This window comes from Leuresthes tenuis, unplaced genomic scaffold, assembly GCF_036924035.1.
Source record: "Leuresthes tenuis unplaced genomic scaffold, fLeuTen1.0.hap1 SCAF_2, whole genome shotgun sequence".
Taxonomy (NCBI): Eukaryota; Metazoa; Chordata; class Actinopteri; order Atheriniformes; family Atherinopsidae; genus Leuresthes; species Leuresthes tenuis.
In genome coordinates, this window is record NW_027325356.1 from 27998653 (window position 1) to 28021133 (window position 22481).

General features: G+C 41.6%; 1 protein-coding gene across 1 annotated transcript; it reads left to right on the top strand.

Annotated features, from left to right (window-relative positions):
- The first annotated feature begins 840 nt into the window (after window positions 1-840).
- Window positions 841-22082, top strand: LOC140302154 (mothers against decapentaplegic homolog 6-like). Its single transcript, XM_072380938.1, has 4 exons — window positions 841-2238; window positions 3840-3893; window positions 4326-4403; window positions 21090-22082. Exons 1-4 carry the CDS (start codon window positions 1497-1499, stop codon window positions 21725-21727), a joined length of 1512 nt encoding a protein of 503 aa, XP_072237039.1. The 5' UTR covers window positions 841-1496; the 3' UTR covers window positions 21728-22082.
- The last annotated feature ends 399 nt before the right edge of the window (window positions 22083-22481 follow it).

Here is a 22481-nt window from a genome sequence, read left to right on the forward strand (position 1 = left end):
ACATTTCCAGGGTGAGCACAGCAGAGCAGGATGTTGCGTCTTTAAGAGTTAAGAAACTTGAAACCGTGTTTGCGCAACAATCAGTGCGTCTCCCAGCCGCCAAAGTGTCTAGACTGGCACATGATGGCGGGAATCAACCAATGGCTCCAGAGCTTTCCTCTGGGGCCGAGAGAGAGAGAGAGAGAGAAAGAGAGAGAGAGAGAGAGAGAGAGAGAGAGAGAGAGAGAGAGAAATTGTCAAAGTAGACAGAGAGAAGTGAGGGATTTTGATTTCAACATAAAAGCAAAATGACAGTCAAGGGAAATTTTGCTTTTTGTTGCACGTATCAATAATTTTTCTAGATCAGATGATTACCTTGAAAAGTAGAATTTTCATTCCTATCCATATATCCTATGTATCTGTCTTGCACAGGGTGGGTTCTGTATGCACACATTCATAAAAGCCTCCAAAAACAAATCTAAATGATTTACCATGTTTGTTTGTTTTTAAATGTGTTTGAATTAATTTCCTAGAAATAGCATAGAAAAGAAGTATTCCAAGAAACTTTATTGGAAATGTTAGATTTGTAAAAGAAAAATGTCTCGGCTTTACTCTCCCTAGATTTTCAACCTTTTATTTCAGCTTTTTATGTCACTGTTTCATTTGCTATATAATTAAATTTTATCTAATAAAATATATCCTTCAAACTGGCTATTTCACTGTTGTTTTTTATTTTGAAAATGACAGTCGTGCAATCCGGGTTTTATCCTCTTAGGCTTGACTGTATGTGCGCAGCAGCGTGTGTGCTTGGGCTTGAGCTTGTTTGTGTGTGCGTGTGCTTGTGTGTGCGTCCGAAAAAGACTTGCAGGGGAGTGGAGAGTGGAGTAATTCCAGCTCTCTTTAAAACAACTTCTCAGCACGGAATCCGTCCTGGAGTTTGTCACCGCAGTCCCCGAACATCTCTGTTTCATGCCGGGACACCGGCGCGGAATTGTTGCTCCCAGCTACATAAACGATCGGAATTTCAGTGTTGGGAGGATTTATTTCGGGGTGAATGAAGGACCGAGGGGTTCGCAGAGATCAAGGCGAAACTCTAGAAAACTTTGGGTTCATGATTCTGATGTGTTTCGTTCATGTAAACTGAGCCTGGTCCTTGGGCGGTCTGACTATGTTTCGTGAATTGTGTTCGGGATCTCCAGAGTGTTGGGGAGCTGGAGGCTTTGTGAGAGGGCTGGCAAAAGTTGTGGCTTAATTGAGTTGGCAACAGCAGGTCACTGGGCAGTGACTGTGTGTAGCCTTCTCCTTCTTCAGACGTTCAGTGATGTTAAACGCTACGTATGGTTGAACATTACTTTCTGATGCTGCTGGAGAGCCAGAAAACGGCGACCACCGGCTGCGCATGTTGTGCGCACCGTGCACAAATTCCCGGTCTTTGGCGACAAGTGTAAATCGATGTGGCATCCCCCGAGAGGGGGACGGGACCGACAGGACTCATCTAAAACTGTCTAGGTTGTCGTATGTTCAAGTCGAAACGCTCAGGTCTTGTTCGGCGACTCTGGAGAAGCCGTCTGGTCACCGAGAGCGACGGGCGGGATGGAAGCAGGCGAAGTGAGGGAGGACGGAACGGTCCTTGTGGCAGACACTCAGGAAAGTTCCACAGACATGAGCAGAGGTCGGTGACACACACTGACCCGGCTCCGGGACTCACGGGGGAGGCTGGAGACCTGACGGAGAGCGCGGAGAGGGAGGAAGAGGAGCAGCCTGACGATGACCGGGGTGCCATGTGCGTCCCAGAGCGCAGTGGTTTCCCGCAGGAGCAGGAGGGCGACAGTAGGACGGTGACGTGTTGTTTGTTTGGGGAATGGGATCTCAGACCTCGGAGCCCTTACTGGGCCCAGAGAAAAGATGGAGGTGACCCTTGTCAGTGCGCACCGAGGCGAACGGTTCTGGAGGAGGAACTCGCGAGCACCGCTCATGTTTTTTTAAAAAGACTCAAAGAGAGATCTCTGGACGCCTTGGTGAAGGCTGTAGAGACCAAAGGAGGGATACCGGGCGAGTGCGTCATGGTGCCGAGCATTGAGCTGCGGCTCGGTGCTCATCACATTTCTCCACAGTATCTTTTGTGTAAGCTGTTTCGCTGGAGTGACATGCCGCTTTCAGCCCGACTGAAGTCGCTGTGCCACTGCCAGAGCTTCGGCGTGGTAGACAGTGCCAAGGTGTGCTGCAATCCCTATCACTACAGCCGCTTATGCGGGCCAGGTAAGGACATCAAGATTGAAGGGGCGGGGATGCGGTTGGGGGTTAATTCACAGGGCACTGACTGGACCAAGAAGAGACCCTGCAAAGACTCAAATGATTTAAAATAACTTTGTAGTTCATGTAGTCATTTAATACTTTCTACTCTGCAAATATCCACCTAAATAAGTGTTACTGAACCAAAAGCATCTCATATCTCCAAGAGGGCCCCTGTCACTTCTTTGAATAGCCCTGCATGTCCAACACCAGGTGGAGGACCTTGAAAAAGGGAATCTTATTAAAGATAAAGTGCGTCTGGAATTTAATTCTACTTAAAGTCACCTAAAGATTGATGGATCATCGTATAAACATAGCATGAAATAAATGGGCATTTCCGCTTGATAAAGTTTGCTTGTCCACGGCCTGCGGCTGAGGAAGAATGTCCCTATTTTTTTCGAATAAAGTGTCAATCTCGAAAAAAAAGCACAAGTTAACTTTTTTTTCTGTTTCTCCAGTTGTTGCTGATGATGTTATAAAAACGATTCCGGGTCTTTACATGTATTATTTCAAGCGGAACATGCTGCACAATCTCCCCTTTCATGTTTTACGACCTGCCCTAATTTTATAAACTTTTCATTGCTCAGATTTGTCTTTGGTACATTCCAAACACATTACACACTTATTTAAATTTTTAGCGAAACTTTCCTGCTTCCCAAATCATCCAAATGAAGGCCGTTCTCAAGTTGCACTTCGACTCTTTCCCCTCTGACAAGGAGGTCCTCCTCTTGTTATTTAGGTGAAGGAGTGCCGATAATATACAGTTTGCATAGAGCTGGCGCCAGACTGACTCGCTGGGTATCTGACTGGCTGAGGACTCCGGCAATTACTGGCTCTGCTCTTAAAGGGGCCGCAGCCACAAAGCCATGTCCACTTTTGACTGAAGGGACTATCCCAGCAGCAGCATTACTTAGCTTTTAGAGTTGATTTCATATAAAAGTGATTTTTGAATCACATCTTATTTTGTCTTATGCAAAGTGAATTGAAGATGTTACACAAACAGAAGATAGAATAAAACATGGAAGTGAAGCAAAGGGTGAATCTAATACAGTTGATAAATGTGTATTGACAGATGGAGTGCATGGTTAATTTAAACATATGTTTTGTGAAAAAAAGTGAAGCACAAATAAAATAGAAGCCAAAGATTTCTTTTACAATTGCATTTCGGTGCCATTTGCTAGAAACCATGGTTTTAATAGCCTCCTTGTTTAGAAACGACTGTGTGGGTTTAGAGCTCCACTCTTTGGATGATGCTTGTATTTCTGATGAGTTCCCCCGGATGAATGATTGCAGAAAAATATTGTTCTGCTTTAAGACCCAGGAAGCAAAGTTGTTTGTGATTTAATGACATTTGGAGGATATTATTTTCTTCTCAGTCGACGTATCCCCACTGAAATGACTCTTTCGGTGTATTGACCGTGTCTTTGACAGACACTCATGTGCTTCAGACATATTAAACATATTAAACAGCAACAAAACCAACCTGCAAATTGTAAACGTTCCACATGTTGCTCTCAGTTGTTTATTCTCAGTTGACAGCCATTAACTTTGCCTTGTTTTCTTTTCAGAATCACCTCCTCCTCCATACTCTCTGCCCTGTTCGGATGAACACAAGCCACTGGGTGAGTTTGAAAAAAAAAAGGCTACCACATTACAAACCAGTAAATGACACAGCGTGTGTCGTCACCATCATATTTTTAGACTGGAAACTCGGATTATCTTCGCAAAGCTGCTTGTGTTGAAAGTGACATCTATTATTACCAGTGAGGCTCTGTTTGTGCAAACAGGCACTCGACTCTCAGGCATTCATAGCACAATCCCAAATGGGCAGATGTTTTTGTGGGTTAACTGATCAATGAGCACATTCTATTGCTCTTTGTAAAATCCTTAGGTTTACAAACTTTTTTTGTCACATCAACAGTCCAAAACTAAAAAAATATTTGGAATAACCTAAAAGAATAATCAATCCCTGACACCTATTCTTGATGAACAGCTTTAAGAAAAAGTGGATAATCTCACGCCTCTACTGTATTTTATGCTTTTTTAAAAACCAGACTCTGCTCTGTCTTACACTGAAACTGCGCCCCCCCTCCTCACCAGTCCGCCTCACATCATGCCAAGAGACTACACAGGTGAGTCTCTTCTGTTATTCCTGCTGCAGTACCTGGACACAGTGAACGGGCAGGTGTTTTTGTTCCAGCAATGTATGCCTATCAAAGCTGGTTTGCATCTCTGCAGAAGGAGCCTCTCCCACAGATAAGTTGGGAAGTGCAAGTGGGGGAAAAAAAGTTTTGGAGTTGCGTGACACAGACACACACACACTTATTAATCAAATAACACGCATAACATGCATCCTCTCTGACTGTTTACACAAGAGGGTACATTTTATTTACTGGTGTTATCATGTTGTGCTTTCCTGCTATCTTCAAAGGCTGCTAAGACAACCAAAAACTCCAACACATAAAGCCCCTATTGTAAGAGGCATGGAGGGCTCGGTGGGGGTCTGGGGTCTCACTATTTGGATGCCGCAGCAGTGTAGCCTTTCTGTCTCTCCTTCCTCGTCTGTGCTTTCTCCACAGCAAAATATTTCACCGGGACGAAGCTGCAATAAGATCCCCATGCATACTCCCAATCCCCTTTGCCTCTCTAACCACCCATCCCCCTCTTTCCCTCTTTCTTCCCTCAAATCCCTTCATTCCTCTCTGCAATTGAGCAGTGGAAAGAGGCTGGCACTTTTGGGGGCGGGGGAGCCAAGCCGCTCCGAGCCGAGGCGGCGGTGTAGAGTTTTGTGTGCATGTGTATATGTGGAAAGAGGGGGGCTGAGGGCTGCGTTGGGACAGGAAACAGCCCCCTCTAGATGATGAAACTGGAGCTTTATTTGTTTACGTGCTGGGGTCGGGTGGAGAAGTCCTTGTAGCGTTAGAAGAAACCCACAAACCCACTCAATCAAGCCTCCCTGGGCTCACTTGTGGATGGCGTTGAAAGGTGAATGGACACCTAGAAAGTCTGAGCAGTGTAGTCACGACATCTCGTACCTGTCTGAAGAGTCAGCAGTACACCTTGAATGGAGACTTCTTTGGTTGGTCGTTTGCAGTATTTAACTTCAAACCTTATCTGTAAAGTTGATGCTTAAAGTTAAAGTTATCCATTGAGGTGTTCCCAATGATTGTGTCAACTCTCACAAATTATGACCAAAAATCTGTGGTATTTTTTAAAGCTATTTTTGTGTATGGATGTGTGAGAAAAGGAATCTCTCTGTATATTAAATACAGAATAATGCATTTCCTTGCTGGCATGACTGTTGTAAACTCCTTAATCATTACTGCAAACCAACAAAATGAGAAGAAAAAGTGTTATAGCTGGAATCCACATCCAAAAATCATTCAGTCTGTTCAGTCAAGGCCACAAGTCAGTCAGAAGTTAAGATCTAGGTTTGATTTTGAGGCATCTCCAAGCCAAGAAGTGAGAAAGGGAGCCTTCTATTGTCTGCCTGTTGAAATGAGCGGAAATACATTGGTCTTCTTACGAGATGCGGTGTGTGTATTCAAGTCTGGGTGTGTGTGTGTGGTCTCTGATCCCCTGCCCCCCTCACCAGAACACTGGAGCCGAGAAGCGGAGCTCAGGCCAAAAGCATAAGTAGGAGCTAGAATTGGATAAACAGAGGCAGCCAAGAAATCTGCATGTAGCTTTTGTTGTTAACTTTGACAGGTTATAGGACTCCTGTTTGGAGCGGGAGCTGGGCGAATAACAGGAAATTAAGCTTAACGTGCAGCCTACACTAACATATATCAAAGAACCTACCGTAGCTTTTTTTCCCCAAAGCCTTGATGTTGGTTTAAATGAATCATTGTTTTGTGCAAGTAATCCTCTGGTTTATCATCTAGAGCCTGTGATGTTTTCTTTAGAACAAAAACAAGCACTGAACATGTGCTGAAGCACTTTAGCATCCTCTATTATTGCTTTAAAGCAGCCATGTAGCTTAGCTTTAAAGAAAATGAAGAAACATCAGGGTGCGGTCCATACATACCTTTGCCCTGGCCTCTTTTATCATTCAGTCAGTTGACGTTCCCTTTAAACCGCAGCAAACAGACCTGCTTTGACAAAGGGAAAGGCTTCTGGAAGTTTTGTGCGCTTATATCGACATGGATCGTCTATGACTCCAACAAAATGTGTCATTCAGCTGCTTATTGTCAGTGTGTGTGTCAGTGTGTTTGTGTGTGTTCGTGTGACAGGCGGAGAGACAGGGAGGAATTTTTGTCTGACTCTGTGATAAGATCGTCTCAGAGTGCACACATAGGGGCTCTATCAGAACAAAAACACACACATACCCGTTCACCCATCACGCGATTTGTTGGGTGGGATGAATAGTTCTGCCTTTTTTTTACCTTCTCAGCAGATCTACAACTGAGAGCTACATGTATGTTTGATATTGTATTTTAAAAAGCTTGTCTTGCCTTTTCACTAATTACTTAATCTGTCTGCGCTAGTTATATTTAGTATGTCCTCGGTGATGATAAACAAATTACTGAAATTTGTTGCTCTCACCATAATTTGACTACTGTTTCAAAGAAAATGCAATTTGGCACCAAAAATAATAAGCCTGATGAATATGGTGAAATTTTAAGGCAATCCTCGATATATGACACATTCTCACTCCAGACTTTTCACATGCTGATTGGTCAGAAGTCCTTGTTGTCACATTTGGATGCACTTTGTAAAGCTTTTTCAACATTAAAAGTAGTGATCTACACCTGCATCTTGTTGCAAAAAAGTCCCTAATCTGAGGTTCGAGGGTTGGTGGAGGGACCAAGCACAGGTCTTTCCACCAAGAGACGTGTGTTTGTGCCCCATGCGATTTGAAAAAGTTTGCCAAAAGGGTACATTGTGCATTAAAGATCTAGTGTGTAACCATTATGGGGATCTGTTGGCAGGAAGGCAACACAATATCAGTTGGTATGTCTTCATTAGAGTAGAGTTAAATGAAAATTGTTCAAATTGTAGTGTTTTCACGAGATTTTAATGAGCCACTCATATCAACAGACAGCACAGATCATCTTACTTGTAGTCTGTGATGTTGCAGCAGCATGTTTTTAACATGGATCTAAACACTGGCTCAAGAGAGGGCCTTTCACATTTTTGTGGCCACAGAAGATTCTCCTTTACATTTACGAGGTGAGAGCAAGGCAGGGGTGTTAAATTGGTTGTGATCTGCAGCTTTGTTGCTAGATGTCAGAAAGTCCCACACACCTCTCCTTCAGAAAGTGACACCAAGGGATCGTAACCCAGTATGTGAGACAGAGTTGATACGATTTATAGTTGGAACTATGGGACTAACTTTAAAGGTTCTTTTTGTCCAAATGCCCATACTTGCAGTAATAGATCTTCGCAGCTGATACAGGCACACTACACATTTCATTCATTTATATTCCATACTCGATCTATCACGTTCAGCTTTGCAGCATGCATCTAAGTTCATATTCCACCTTTGTTTTCTGATTTGTTTTGAGTATCCCATCCGCATGTTGCTGCTAACATTATATTTCACACCGTCTGTTAACGGTACATGGCATCATTTTTTATTTTATGCGTTTGAAAGTCTTGAGGAACAAGGCCAAACAGTTAGTGATGAACTGGTACCGTCAAACATTTGTTCACCTTGTCGTCATTAAGCTCTGGCTTTTCAACATGTGGAAACAAGTAAAGCGATGATACTTAGTGGACATTAGTGTGGCCTGGATGCACTAAAATGAGACAAAAGGACTGCTCCTTCTCTGCCCTCAGTAATCATATTTTGGGGGCTTGTTTGCTTAAGCAGAGTGAGGTATCAGCCAAACATCCTGTCTCGAAGCCCTGTCTGCACTCGCTGCAGCATTAACCTCATGAATTGGCCCTTTGACTGATGTGGCACGGCCCAGGAATGTTTGGAAATTAGGAAGGTGAGGGGGAGTCGGGTCTTGAAGTGAAAGAAGTGGGAGGGGGATAAGGGGGTCTATCTAGGGAGAGTGACATCGGATACATGTTTGAACATATCGCTGTTAATACTTAAGAAACACATGGAACTGAGCTGACATTCTTGGAGGTTTGGAAGAGTTGTAAGAGTTTGACTGCTGTGTTCGTGAGTTTAGTCCAGTAAGTGTGAAGCTCTCCAGGTCAGTGCAGGTGAACACAGTTGAACAAGGTTTTGTAAATAATCTACCGAGGCCCTGCTTTCATGTAAAGGTTTTGCTCATCGAAGCATGAGCTTTAACTGAGACACCTTTTCAGATAAAAAAGGTTCAAATGTAGTTTTCAAGTGTATCGACATCTTAAAATTAGGGAAGATAAATTCACATTTTGCTGTGTCCAGTGAGAATAGGTTTGTCTAAGTCTGGATGGGTCCTCCCAGTGACCTGAACCTCCAGTGTGTTTGCTGGCACGTGTACAACACTTGCCTGACTGAGACACATAAGACTATGGAATTCAACATCAAGCGCTGGCCCATTAAACATTTGCCATTTCCTCAAATATTTTCCATCATGGCTCTTTTTCACTGTAAGCAGTGTGGGCACCCTAGATCGCAGCACACAACTTACTTAGAGATTTGTAATGTCAGATTGTCTGTCCTTTCGCAGCTTTGGTTTGGTTGGTTTCAACATTTGAAGCTGAACATCAGAATCAGAAAGATTCTTGCCACTCAGAAGCTACCGCCCCAATTCCAATAATTTGTTTGTAAAAAAAAAAATTCTCATTAACCACATATCAAATGTTTGAAGTGAGACATTTTACTATTTTCCATGAAAATATATAAGCTCCTCTTTAATTTGACGGTGGCAACAGGTCTAAAAAATGCTGGGACAGGGCCATTTTCCCCATGTGTAGCATCCCTTCTTCTTTTAACAACAGTCTGTTAACATCTACGAACTAGGATTCTAGCTGCTCAACGGATCTGGGTCTTCTTTATTGTTATTTTGATGCCCAAATGTTTTTAATCGGTGAATGGACTGGACTGCAGGCAGAAAAGTCCAGCATCTGGAATCTTCTACTATGAAACAATGCTGTTGTAATAGACAGTGCCTTGTTGAAATATGCACGACCTTCCCTGAAAAAGGTGTGTTAGAAAAAGCTGGATCAGAGCATATGTACCTGTGTACATCTTACAGCATTGACCGTGCCTTTCCAGGAGGGCAAGATCCCAGTTCCATAGGCGCTATAACACCCCCGTACCATCGGAAATGAAGGCTCTTGAGCTGAGTGCTGACAACACGGACGATCCCCCTCCTCTTTAGTCCAGAAGATGTGGCATTAATGATTTACAAAAAATATTTACAATTTGGACTCATTCGACTGCTGAACAGTTTTCCACTTTGCTTCAGTCCATTTTAAATGAGCTGTAGCCCAAAGAATCTTGTGGTGTTTCCGAATCATGCAAACTGTGTTCACAGACAATGATTTCTGGAAGTGTTCCTGAGCCCATGCAGTGATTTTCAGAATTATGACTGTTTTTAATGCAGTGCTGCCTGGGGGCCTGATGATCACATGTACCCTGGTTTCTGGATGTGTTTCTTGCACACAGAGATGTCTCCAGATTCTTCAAAGCTTTTTATGTTAAGGCTATTCAATGTTATGTACTGTAGATGATGAAATATTCAGTGTTTACAGTTTTACGTTGAGCAACATTATTCTTAAATTGTTCCACAATTTGTCGACAGTTTTTCTGCAGATTGCTGAACTTCTGCCCATCTTTACCTCTGAAAGACTCTTTGAGGTCCTTTTTGAAATACCCAATCATGTTGCCATTTAAAATAATAAGCTGCAACATGTTTGTCCAGCTGTAAGTGCCACTTACTGTCCTGAAATTGCAGCAATAGAAATTTAAGGTTAGATTTCTTATTTTCCAAGATTGTTTAAGAGCAGTTAGAGAAGATGGAGGTGAGATTATATATATTTAAATATTCTTTAGTTTCTGCATTTGTCACAAGTTCAACATGTTTATGTCCCGGTATGCAAATAATTGTAAATAATATGATATAGTTTATACTGAACTCTACAGTCCCACTATAAACCCTTTATTATTTAGGGTAGCTCTCTCACATGTCCACCATATTTTGCATAAAAAATGGAATATCAGAAAGATATTTTTCTTAATTTGGCATGACCTTTTACTGACACAACTACTGATTCTGTTGACCACTACGTTATATGTTGTTGTGGCATATTTGACAGGTTGTAAATATGAGGTAGTATAAACCATTGAGAAAGTTAGCATTTAAGGTCAAGGTTGTGGTGAAATGTCTCAAACTCAAAGCATTCACACCAGACACAGAGGTTTGTGTCCCATGTGGGACCACTACTTTGTGCTGTTTTACTTCCATTATCGATATTTAGGTTGGGTTTGGACAGCAAAAAGGTAATGTTTAACTACATGTTAGATGAAAAACTCCATCTGCAATAAATCTCTCCTCATTTGTCTCAGTTATGCTGTTAATCTACCTCTTTCCACCAAAGTTCCATTTGTGAGCTCTTTTTTAACCTTTTAGACAATTGATCAGTGTTGTTGTTTTTCTGGTGTGAAAAAGTAAGAGAAACTGATCCTTTTCACCTCATTTTCTTAAACGCAGCTCGAAGACAGATTGATTTATGTGTGTGTCAACGATTTTTAGCTCTTTTCAGATGTGATAGTTTGGATTATTGGCGTCATCATTTTGTCTGTCAGTTTCTCATGACTTGATTCACCCAAATCTGACAGTGATGGAAAGCTCCACAGTACGTGTTTGACATATAATGCACAAGTTCAGATTTTCTTAATCTTCAATGATAACACAATTAATATAAGCCTGACAAGCATGCGGTGGCTGTGTGTCACATACCAGCAGTGGATGGTAGCAATTTAAAATGTCCCTTTTCAAGCTTTGAGCATGTTCAAGTTCAAGCTTGTTGAACAGGTTTGTAATAAAGGACTCACACTGGGTGAAAACGTAATTATGGATGAAGAACTTTTATCTTTGTTACTCTGTTGTCAGGAGCAACGCCTTATGGTGATCAGAAGTTTCTGAATACATGACAGAAGTTAAAACTTCCCAGACACAGCGGACGCTCCCGCCTTCATCCAGAAAATGGTCTGTTCTGACATTTAAAGGGGATTTCACGCGTCTGGATACTGACGTGCCATATTGGTTTCTTACTTGGAAAGGTTTTATTGCTCTTTCAGTAACGAGATTAGGTGTTGTTAACTCAATTTACCAGGGTTTACTGTCTGTTCTGTAGTCTCTGCTGTCCACTTTGTGTAAGTCTAATCTTGTCTCAGAGCAAAATAAGGCCTTTTTCTATGTTTCTACAATGCACATGAAAATGTAACTCCAAAGAGTAACACAGTGTCTCTGTATTTCATGAAGTAGTCACATATAGACTGTAAACCAGGTGAAAAAGATTGTATTTGGTGGTTGGAGGGTTTGGCATATGGCACTATGCATCAGGCTGCCAAGATCAAGGGCCAAGATTGAGTCCTCTCCTAATCACTAGTGCTTTCAATTAATTCTAGTTCGTCTTTTTTATTTTCGCTTGATGTTCCTTCACAGTTTTACACATTGGAAAGAATTAGGTTTTTAAAAATGACATGGTTATGGTCAGTTATTCAAGATGAGGCTGTTAAGGTTAGAAAAAACAACACGGCTAATATTGTATAGCATCAAAATATCCTTTTCCTGGATTACTGGTGGCCAAGTCCCGCACTCTCAGCTAAACACACAAAATTACGTCAGATGTCTCATTGAAACACATTATATTGAAAGTAATGCTGGGTAGCACAAAAGATAAACAAATGTTTTCATCAACATGATGACAAAAGTCTCTGTTACATGACTGTTTCAAGTTTTGCTGTGAGACAGAGCAGAGAGGCAACATTATAAATAAAACTAAAAACGCATATTAGAGCAATAGCCATAGTTTTTTTTTCCATATTATTTAGCTCAGGGACTGTTAAATACCTAAATGCAGCACCTAATAATGGAAAGTAAAGCTGTAGTAGGATAGTGACGCAGCAACGACAGCTCATCATTTATAATACAGAAAGCTGAGTCCTCTCCTATACAAAATACAGAAAGCTGGTTCTTGGGTGAACATATTCCTGAGTTAAACACTTTACTAGCAGAGGTGCAGATGCACAGATTAAGCTGTTAAGAGTGTGCTTTTCTCCCATATTTTACTATGCCCAAGTCCTTCTCGCTGATTTTAACCCAGTTTTTCTGCTGTGTTACTTTGTCGTCATTACAGTACTACTCATCAGAATGTTCTTTACATAATGCAGAATATTCACCTCTGTGTTTGGTTGCCCACACTCTTTTGCTCTCCCTCTTTATGTCTTTGTAACTTGTATTCCTCCTCCTTCTCTTTCAGTCTATGTTGTCAGGCAATCACAATTTAAAATAAGGTTTAAATTACAGGACTGGCTGTGGCTTTCTGTTGTTCCCTCAGAGTTTTTGCCAACTCGCAATTTGGCTTTTAATGGAACCCTGCCATGCTGCTGAACCTAAAGATTCTTTGCAGATGTCGGCAGGCTCTGACTATGAAATGCAACAAACTGTCGCCTGTGCTGTGAGCTCTGAATGCAATGTAGAGTTTCAACAAAAACTTTGTTTAATTAACATTTTAGTCGTTTCCAGAACATGTAGCTGCCTACTGTCGGTGAGAACAAATGGTTGCGTCTGTGCAAAGCTTTCACCCACTGAAAACCACACTGACAGTGTTTAATCCGCTGACTGTTGAAAAATGTCATCTCAGTGAGGTTGAAATATGTTAGTTTGTTCTGCTCTATTTTCATATTAAGATATGTCAAAAGTTCTATTTTGTGTCCCCTCTTGACTGTGTGAGTCATGAGTCTTAGTTGTGCATTGTGCAGCGCCTCTTCACGGCAGTTTCACATTCAGATAATTCATCCAAATCAAGTTTGAGGAGGAATTTCATAATTCCTTATTCATAGTGGAACAAATGGATCTATTCCACCAATAAATGAGTGTAATTATGTTGTGAGGAGTGAAGGCCATATATTGGGACCACGTGAGGCTCAATGAGAGACTTGTCAACTTGACCCCTGTGACTGGCTGAGCGGGGGGAGGAAGTGTTGAGGAAGAGGGCCTGTCCAGGAATGTGTTGGGAGGGGAGACTTGTCAACTAGAGACCTCTGCTACTCTGAGTTTGCTCCTGTCCCTCTATTCAGATTCAATTAATCTTGTGTTTCAGTAATTCGAGCAATCTCAGCAATAATTTATTTGTAAAGCTGCAATATCTTCATGAAAGAGTTAAATGTCTTAATAAAGGCTGATTTATATATCTGTTTAGATGTCATAATTCATGCAACTGTCCTGGATATCATTCCAGGTACATGCAGAGCTGCATGTAGAGTAGCTTCACAGACGCCATAAGGATTAAGAGGGAGCTGTGTGGACCAAATGGCAGAAAATTGTGGAATTTCCTCCAAAATGATCACCTGATTTGGAACTTGCCTGTTTTATGGGTACAATGACAACAAGAACTTGGCATGACAGCTAATGGATGGCATTAGACATGACAGCTGAGTTGTCGGAGATGTAGGGATATTTTCAAAACTTGAGGTATTTCCCTGGCCTGAGTTGTTCGGCGCTTTGATGTTGAAGCAGAAATGCAGGAAACTAGTTACTTTCTCTCTTCCTTTTGGAGGAGCTTTCTGCCTCCAAGATCTTCCCCGGAATTTTACAAGGACACACACTAACTTTCCTGTAACTCAAAGGCCCTTCGGGTTCAAGGAACACATCCGGATGGCAGTACATATCTTGTGTTACTGAATGAAAAACATGACTATGTGCATTCTGTTTCATCACTTGATCAAGTTTACAATGGAAAACACAGGACGAAGGAAATGTGTGTGTGCAAGAATGTGTTTGTGAGCGAGAGCCCCAGTTATGTTCGACTGTAAAGGCCTTGTCTGGCGATAAGGTAGCTCACTGATGGCAGAGATAGTCGAGACGCCAGCTTAAATGTGGCTTGCTGGATTGAAGTTGCCCAGTAATGATAGTTGTCTCAAACAACATAGAATCTACCATTTGTAGGCAGGGAGGGGTGTTTGTTTTTTTCCCCTTATTTGATTTTATTTCTACTTTTGGGGGGTTTTGGCAGGAAACAGGAGGAAATGGAACCATAACAAAGCATCTTAGATGCGACCGACAGTGGTCAGTGGCTAAATTCTATTCTCCCCTCTCGTCCCCCCGTCCCCCTCACACCTCCTTCCCCTCCTCTTCCCTCTCCCCAACCCACCCACTTCTTTCAGCACAGTGGAAGAGTCTAATAACTGGTGGGGAATCTAATCCTTGGCACTGGATGAAAGACGAGGGTCTCCCTCCCTCCCTCTTTTTCTCACAGTCTCTTTCTTTCTCTTCATTTTTTCCGTGGATGTTGGTTATGCTTGGCAAGTTCTCTGCCTCTTTTTCCCTGCTCCTCTACTTCCACTCTTTCCCTCCCCTGTTTCATTCCTTTCTGTGCAGGTTAAGGTTAGCAGGAAGAAACCACTGCTGCTCAGGCTGGTGAGAGAGGAAAAGCAGGCAATTAAAAGGAGTGGTTAAACATTAAGGCAAACATGTTTGTTATTATTTGGTTTATTTAAGTTGAGAATTAGAGGAAGATAAAGACAACTTTCATGATTTTTTATTATGTCTAAATCTACAGTCTGTTCGCTTAGCATCATGACTGGAAGTACGGGGAAAACAGCAAGCATGTGTATTTCCAAAGATAATTATCCACCTACTATCACCTTTAAAACTCACTAATTAACATGTTGCATCCTGTTAATTACTGATTTCCAAAAAGAATACAACAGAAAGTTATCACTCGTGACCAGCCAACCTGTTCTTATTCTTAAGGCATCAAATGATACGGGGTCTGTGATACGATCAAGTTGTCCTTTGGTGTGATACTCAAAAAAAGGAGCAAATGCAGCCTCATGTTATAAAGCGATGCAGTTGTGTGACAGAGTGTAAAATATGTATGTTGGTCCATGGAAATCTACTTAGAAATGTAAAAGTAAAGTCTCTAAAGTTGTACAATAGCTGCATTTTCCTTCTATAGTTCTATGCTGTAATACAGCACCCTTCGCAATACTGATGACATTTCCACTCCTGTGGCAGCATGACGACATTGGTGCTCGCAAAATAAAGATGTCAGTTGGCTCTCTTGACTAGGAAACAACCATTGGATTTGGAATTGGTGGGTGGTGTTAAACCTCTGCCCTTCAAGTGTGAGGTTGCTGGTTAAAATCCTGTCCTGCACAATCTTTTCCACAGTCATTTCACTTTTGTACCTCTGCTGTACATCTGTGATTACTTACTACTCTACTATTCCCAACTACTAATGGTAACTGTCAGGAGCTGAAAGTACATGGTTATGGTTAGATTAATGTGTGTAATTAGAAAGAAAATTAAAAATTAAAAGAAAATGGTTAAGGTTAAAAATAATAAATATTTATATACATATTACACAGTGTTATACTTTTATACACTGCCCTACACAAAACTATTGCCCACTGAAAAACTCATCTCACAATTTTTAAGCCTGGATTGTGCAACTTCTGTTGAGACTGAGCTGCATACAGTCTGCACTAGGAGGTAGAAGGGGTTGTAGGTGGAATGAATCACAGGTCTTCAGTCCTAGAAGAGATTCTGAATTTTCGCAAATTTTTGTATTGTAGACCACAGTTTGTGTTTCTCGTGAGTCCTGCTGAATTTTCACTCTCACTTTTTAGTGTGGTTTCATCATAAAACTTGAGAGGATTAGACACAAAACTACTGGGCCTGGGTGAAAAGGTGAAAAGATTTTAGTTTAAAATACACCCTCTCATAACATCAACCTTACACAAAGAAACAAAACTGCTAAAGGGTACCCAGTGCATGAAAGTCTGATGCCACCAGCTCCCTTATGACACTGGAAGTGTTTAATAAAGAAATAGCAAATAACCTGCCTTAAAACTGCAAGCTGTTATTATTTCATGTGAAATTCAGTACAGATTATACAAAAGCTATAAGAGAAGTGAGATGTTATTGCATTGTATTCAATATGTAAAATATCTATTCCTTTGTTATCAATTCAGTTGTGACAAGACTAGAAAACAAGAGAAATATGAGGAAACTGAAGGAGGAAAGATGATTGTTGTTGTCATCGTCTGAAGTCCAGATATAACTGTCAGTGGGGAGCCAACAGGAAGCAATGTCTGATTCCTGAACTTTGATCACCATTGTTTTTTTCATTTAGAAAAACTACCCCATAAATTCAAGTAGCAGATTCTCATGATATCACAGCTTGTCATCAGTTTTTTCATGCACCATTCATCTCACCACCTTTGTGTAGGCCTTCTCTTAAAACAGCTGTGAAGTTTAGTGGACGCTTCAATGAGATTGGCACTAAGAGACAGTGATTTTGAAATTAAATAACAAAGGCTACTTATCTAATTGGTAAACAGAGCTGTTAAATGGCGGTTGGCTTAAATGCTTGCAAGACGCTGTAATTGCTGCCAGCCCTCACATACAGATGCAGGCATGCACATTCACATCACAGACACGCACAGTGTTTCGACTTCCTCCGCTCGAACATAAACACGCTGATAACCTCTAGTTTGAACCCCTCTTTAAAAATTCCATTGAAGAAGTCGGTTGCCCTCCCTCCCTCCTGCTCTTCCCGCCTCCTCCCTCTTCCTCCCTCCCCAGTTGTTCTCACACGAGCTTGTTATACCTTTGGTTGGATGATAGCCAGATTGAACGTGATGACACTAAGGGCTGTGTCAGAGACATTAAACATGTCTCGCAGTTCCCCTCAGACTGTCAAACACTGATTAAAACAGTGATTTAGTGTTTTATCAGTGCATCCTTGGGGGGGCGGGTAAAAATCAGCCTGAAGACAGCAGCGTCAAATGTATTTATCATCACTTTTTTGACAGTAAAATATGGAGAAAAAATAAGTGGACAGAGACACTTTAAAAACAAATCACTCTGCACAAACAAAACTTAAAACTATGAAGCACTGAAAACGTTTAGCATAAGAAATTAAATGTGTTAAGACAAGCTATAAAGATTTTAAAATAAGATAATCATAGATATTGATTATTTCAACATTTAGCAGAGCGAAAGGTTTCTGAGAGTTTTCTATTTTTTCATTATCTGTGGACGCTGTTTTATTTACAATATGCTATGTGTGCAATGAAATGAGCTTAAGAGCAACAAATTTATCAAAGTAATTCATTACACACCATAACAGAAATGAAAGTGTGCTATATGTCTTAAAAAACCTCAAAAGTCCCAGTTTGTTTCGTGTTTTCTTTGGGAATTAATTTGATCATGAGCTCATAAAGTCTCCCTGTGTTCCCCCAGACATGTTTGTGTTGCCTTATTACAGGGAAGAGCACGGCTTGTAAAAGTGTGTGAGTGTGTGTGTGTGTGTGTGTGTGTGTGAGAGAGAGATAGAAAGATCCTGCTAGCTGAGCAGCCTGCTCTCTTATTGGAGAGCTGTAAAAACTCCAGACCGCAGGAGTTGCCAGCCTGGAATTCACTAATGACACATGTGGGCCTCAGATGAGAAGTGCAATTTTGTGTGCGAGTGCATGTGTGTGTGTTATAGACGCACTGTTTGGATCAGAAGGCTCAATTTGTGAGTGCATGTGCATGTATGAGGCCCCATCTTATCTTTTATTGTGTGTGTGCGTGTGTGTGTGTGTGTGTGTGTGTGTGTGTGTGTGTGCGTGCGTGCGTGCGTATATTTGTGCACAAACATTCATCTCCCCCTGCTTGTACCAACAACCCCCATGTATTTCTGTCCCCCTGAAATGAAAATGGCGGCTGTGCAAACACAGCACACCTAACCTAATCTAGGTCCTGGTTTCGCCCAAAAGCAGCTTGTTAATGGGTGAAGGGCTGCCACCATTCTGGCCCCTGGTGGATGAAGAGGGGGTGTTTGCTGGAATATGAAAGGAATGGGGCCACAGGCACATGGGTCTTTAAATCCTCTGTGTCAATAGAGTCTCTGGAGCAAAATAATGGCATCACTCTGTGTGGGAGTTAATGTGAGCTGATAGCATGAGGGCCGGGGGGTCAGGGGTTCATGGGCTTGTGCTAGGTTGACAGAGAGCTGAATGCTTTCAACCCCCAACTCCCCTCTCTTTTGCACTAAACCTCCTCTTTAACTCCGGACGTGAAGGAGAGTTACAGAGGGTGACGCTGAGCGATGTCAGTGGAGGAAGTCGGGTGATCAGTGTTGACAGTTTTAGTGTCCTTTTCCAAATATGACAGATGGGTGACAAATTAAAGGGAAAAGCTTGACTAAATGCCAAACAAAGTTACAACAAGTGGTTCCATTCATAACATAAAGGGATTATCGAATGGTGAAAATTAAGTCTATCAAATACTGTTGAGTAAGTACCACTCAGGTACAGTACTGTTCAAAACAAAAAAAAAAACAGTCATCAGCCAACCCTCACGTCTTATATTTTGCTTCCATGGAGCCAGACTTTCTTTTAATCTTTTAAAGTGGTATTTAGAAATAATTCTCCAGGCTTTCGGAAGGTCCTTCATAGTTTTTCTTTAAACATTGGCTGCTTTTTTTATTTATATTTAGTCCAATCTGGGTACTTGGGTCTCTTTCAGACCAGTCTTTGTTTGTTGAGCCATGTGACGATCAGTACCGTAATATGCTCAGCTGAGTCAAGCTACAGTTGGAATTTGACTCCTATTCAACTGGACCACCGTCCATGTCGCAGTGCACATGCACAGGAGAAAATTACTTGCCAAAATACATCCAACAATTTGATTTTGTGGACTTTAATACTGTGTGAGAAAACGTTCAAGGCATTCTGCTGCTTCTAACTTTCTCGCTGGATGATTAGCATACATGTAAGTGTAGCCAAACTCACTGAACAGATGTTGCCTTTAAGTCACATTTTGTCAGATGATACTGCGCTTATAAGAATCAGGATTATATTAGAGCAGACGACATGCCAACAGTTGTCACTAAGGCACATCTGGAGCATCTGTGGACTGCTGTCTCTCTGTGTGTTCTTGGTGAGTTCACCTCATCTCTTGTAGAATTGGCCTTGCGGCTGTCAGGGATAGGACTCACAATGATTGGCTGTTAAGCATAGCCAATTAGAGCACAAGAAGAATTTGACTTGTCACACACAACCTCTTCTCACGTACCATCTTTATTTCTCAACAAAATGGCCGTGTTGTGTGAAGAAACTGGAGACTAACTTATAATCATGACTCAAAAGAGAGCAGCTCTGTATCACATTACTCAGAAACACAAAGCATGTTGACATCTTTTCTTTTCGTTTTTGTTTTAATTAGTTTTCAATTACTTCCAGTTTTCCTCACTGAATAATGTATATACAATAACCCCCATCTGCAAAGACAAGCTATGTCTTCTCGTGCAGACATTGTATGTCCTGGCTGGGAGTTTGAAGGCATTTTTGGGGTGATATTTTGTTTGTTCAGACAGTGGCAATGTGAGAAGACCCAGCAAGGAGCCTCTGGTTGCTACCAGTTCTTCACATTGCTTTGGTGTATAAGAGCTTTAAGACAGAAAAATTGGCCCAAGGTGGGAGGATTTATATGGGAACTTGCTAAAACTTTGCTTGTTTATCACAAGTTGGCCCTGTCCCTACAACCCACTTCATTTTCCTCTTAATGAAACTATGATTTGAAAACCTAATAAGACAAAGAACTAACAACTGAGATTATAAACCTATTAAGAAAATGTTTGCTGATTTAATAAATTCTGCAAAAAGTAGGGTTATTTTCTTGTATCCTTCTCTTTCTTTTGTCTCCCTCTGTTGGTCATTAGCAAGAATACAAGCTACAGACACTACCTCATTGGCCTCATTTTTCATACCCAGATGCTGCATCTGTCCATTTTTATAGTTTATGTGGTAGACATTTAATCATGTCATTTGTTTATGATATTATGTAAAGATAAGCACTGCAGCATTCTGTTTGTATTTTTATCTTGCTTTATTACCATAAACAGTAGTCTCAGCAGCCATTAGATCACAAACTATTTGGGCACCTTTGAGAAAGTGTGACTTTTGAGCAACGATATGGTTATTTTTATTTTACCACGCGTGTATTGAGACACAAGGACTTTATATATAATTCTTAATAGAAAAAAAAAACAATCTTAAGGGGAATTGCAAAAAGAATGGAGAAAGTGAACCTTTCTAAATGAAGAATTATGAGGTCTGTGGGTGAAACAGTTGGTCTGAACTTTGCACATGAAGCTGTGGGAGCTTTTTGTTTGTTTGCCCTGTGGAATGAACAACATTTCAAATGAAAGCATTCTACCACTTTCTGCTGTTCTGAGCTGAAATATTTTATTGTTGTCAGGAATGCATGTGTTCAGTTTAGGAAACTATGGGTGGTCTCACAACGTCCAATCCCACTCCCCCACATTCGAAGGTCTCGATGATCAGTAACCCTTGATACCCAAAAGAAATGGGACACCCAAGCATAAATGGAAACACACTAAATGAAAGGGTGGGGCAGAGTGGTAGGACGAAGGGAAGGGATGGAATTTTGCTTGTTTTGTTTTGAGTAGACACAAAGGGAGTCCATGCAAAGGTTATTCTTGAAAGTAATTTATTGAAACAAATGAACACAAACAGACCAGGGAAGAAGAATCTAAGCTCTAGAAGCCTGAAAAACTCTGGTGAACCAGAGCACCTGATGACTCTCGTGTTAGGCAGTTTTCTTCTGACTTTGGTAAGATAACAAGATGACCTGATGTGCACAGTTAATGATGCAAACATTTATTCTTCCACCTCTCTTCTTTCTTGTCAGACACTGGTACCTCCCTCGGCTCCTCGACCTCCGGCGGACATCGCTCTCACTGGTGCAGTGTTGCCTACTGGGAGCAGCGCACCCGCGTGGGTCGCCTTTATCCAGCCTACGAGCCCTCGCTCAGCATCTTCTATGACCTACCTCAGGGCACCGGCCTCTGCCTCGGCCAGCTCCACGCCAACGCCTACCACAGCCGCCGGGATGACCCAGGCAGCCACGGCACATCGGGCCTTCACAGACATCACAGCCACGGTGGTGGAGGGAACGGAAGCAGCAGTGTGCAACAGATTCGCAGTAAAATCGGTTTCGGCATCGCACTGAGCCGTGAGCCGGACGGAGTGTGGGTGTACAATCGGAGTCAGCATCCCGTGTTTGTCCACTCACCCACTCTGGACCCACCCAGTGCTCGAGGACTGAGTGTGGAAAGGGTGATGCCGGGCTTCTCCCTCAAGGTGTTTGATTATGAGTGTTCCAGCTGGATGACGGAGCACGGCGTGAAGCCTGAGACCCAGGAGGGGCCCTGGGACCCCCATAGTGTCCGCATCAGTTTTGCTAAAGGATGGGGCCCCTGCTACTCCAGACAGTTCATCACCTCCTGTCCTTGCTGGCTGGAGGTGCTTCTCAATAACCACAGATAGCACAGAGACTCTCACAGACTCATCACAGGAGGTGTCCCAACTCAGTACCCTAATTGTAATCTACCTAGATTTAATATAAAATTTATATATTATATAAAATATATTATACATGTAAATACTTGAGTCATTTTTACGATGCAATTATTTATGTATAGTGTACTGTGTATATGGACAAAATAAAAAAGGAACAAGAATATGCACTTTGATTCTATATATGCATTACAGAATTTAATTTTTGTCTTTTTGCAAACATAAACTGTAAAATTAAGACAAACTTGGTTTATGTTCTCATAATTTAGCAAATCCATCAGAACGTATGCCACACACACTTTGTCAATAAAGTATTTGTATTTAATTAAGGTTTCTGTGGTGGTCTTGAGTGCTACTGCCTGAGTGATTGTTTGTCTACTATTACAGGATTATAATTAAGGATTATAATCTCTCCTTATTAATAGGATTGATGAACGGTTTTCTTATCACATTCTAAAAAGTCATATGATGCTATATTCCTCTCAGAGAGGACAGATTGGCTGAGACTGGCAGAGATATGGCTGTGATTCATATACATTTCATACTGATCTAACTATTAAGTGACCACTTATGGCTTTTGGAAGAGATTATTGTGATCCTGGAAGGGACAGCTCATCCCATCAGGCAAGAAAAGTTACATTAGAGCAAAGAAGATAGCTCAAAACAACTTAGTATTGACTTCTAGTCTGCTCAGTTTCAAGCAGAACTCAGGCAGGATGAGGAC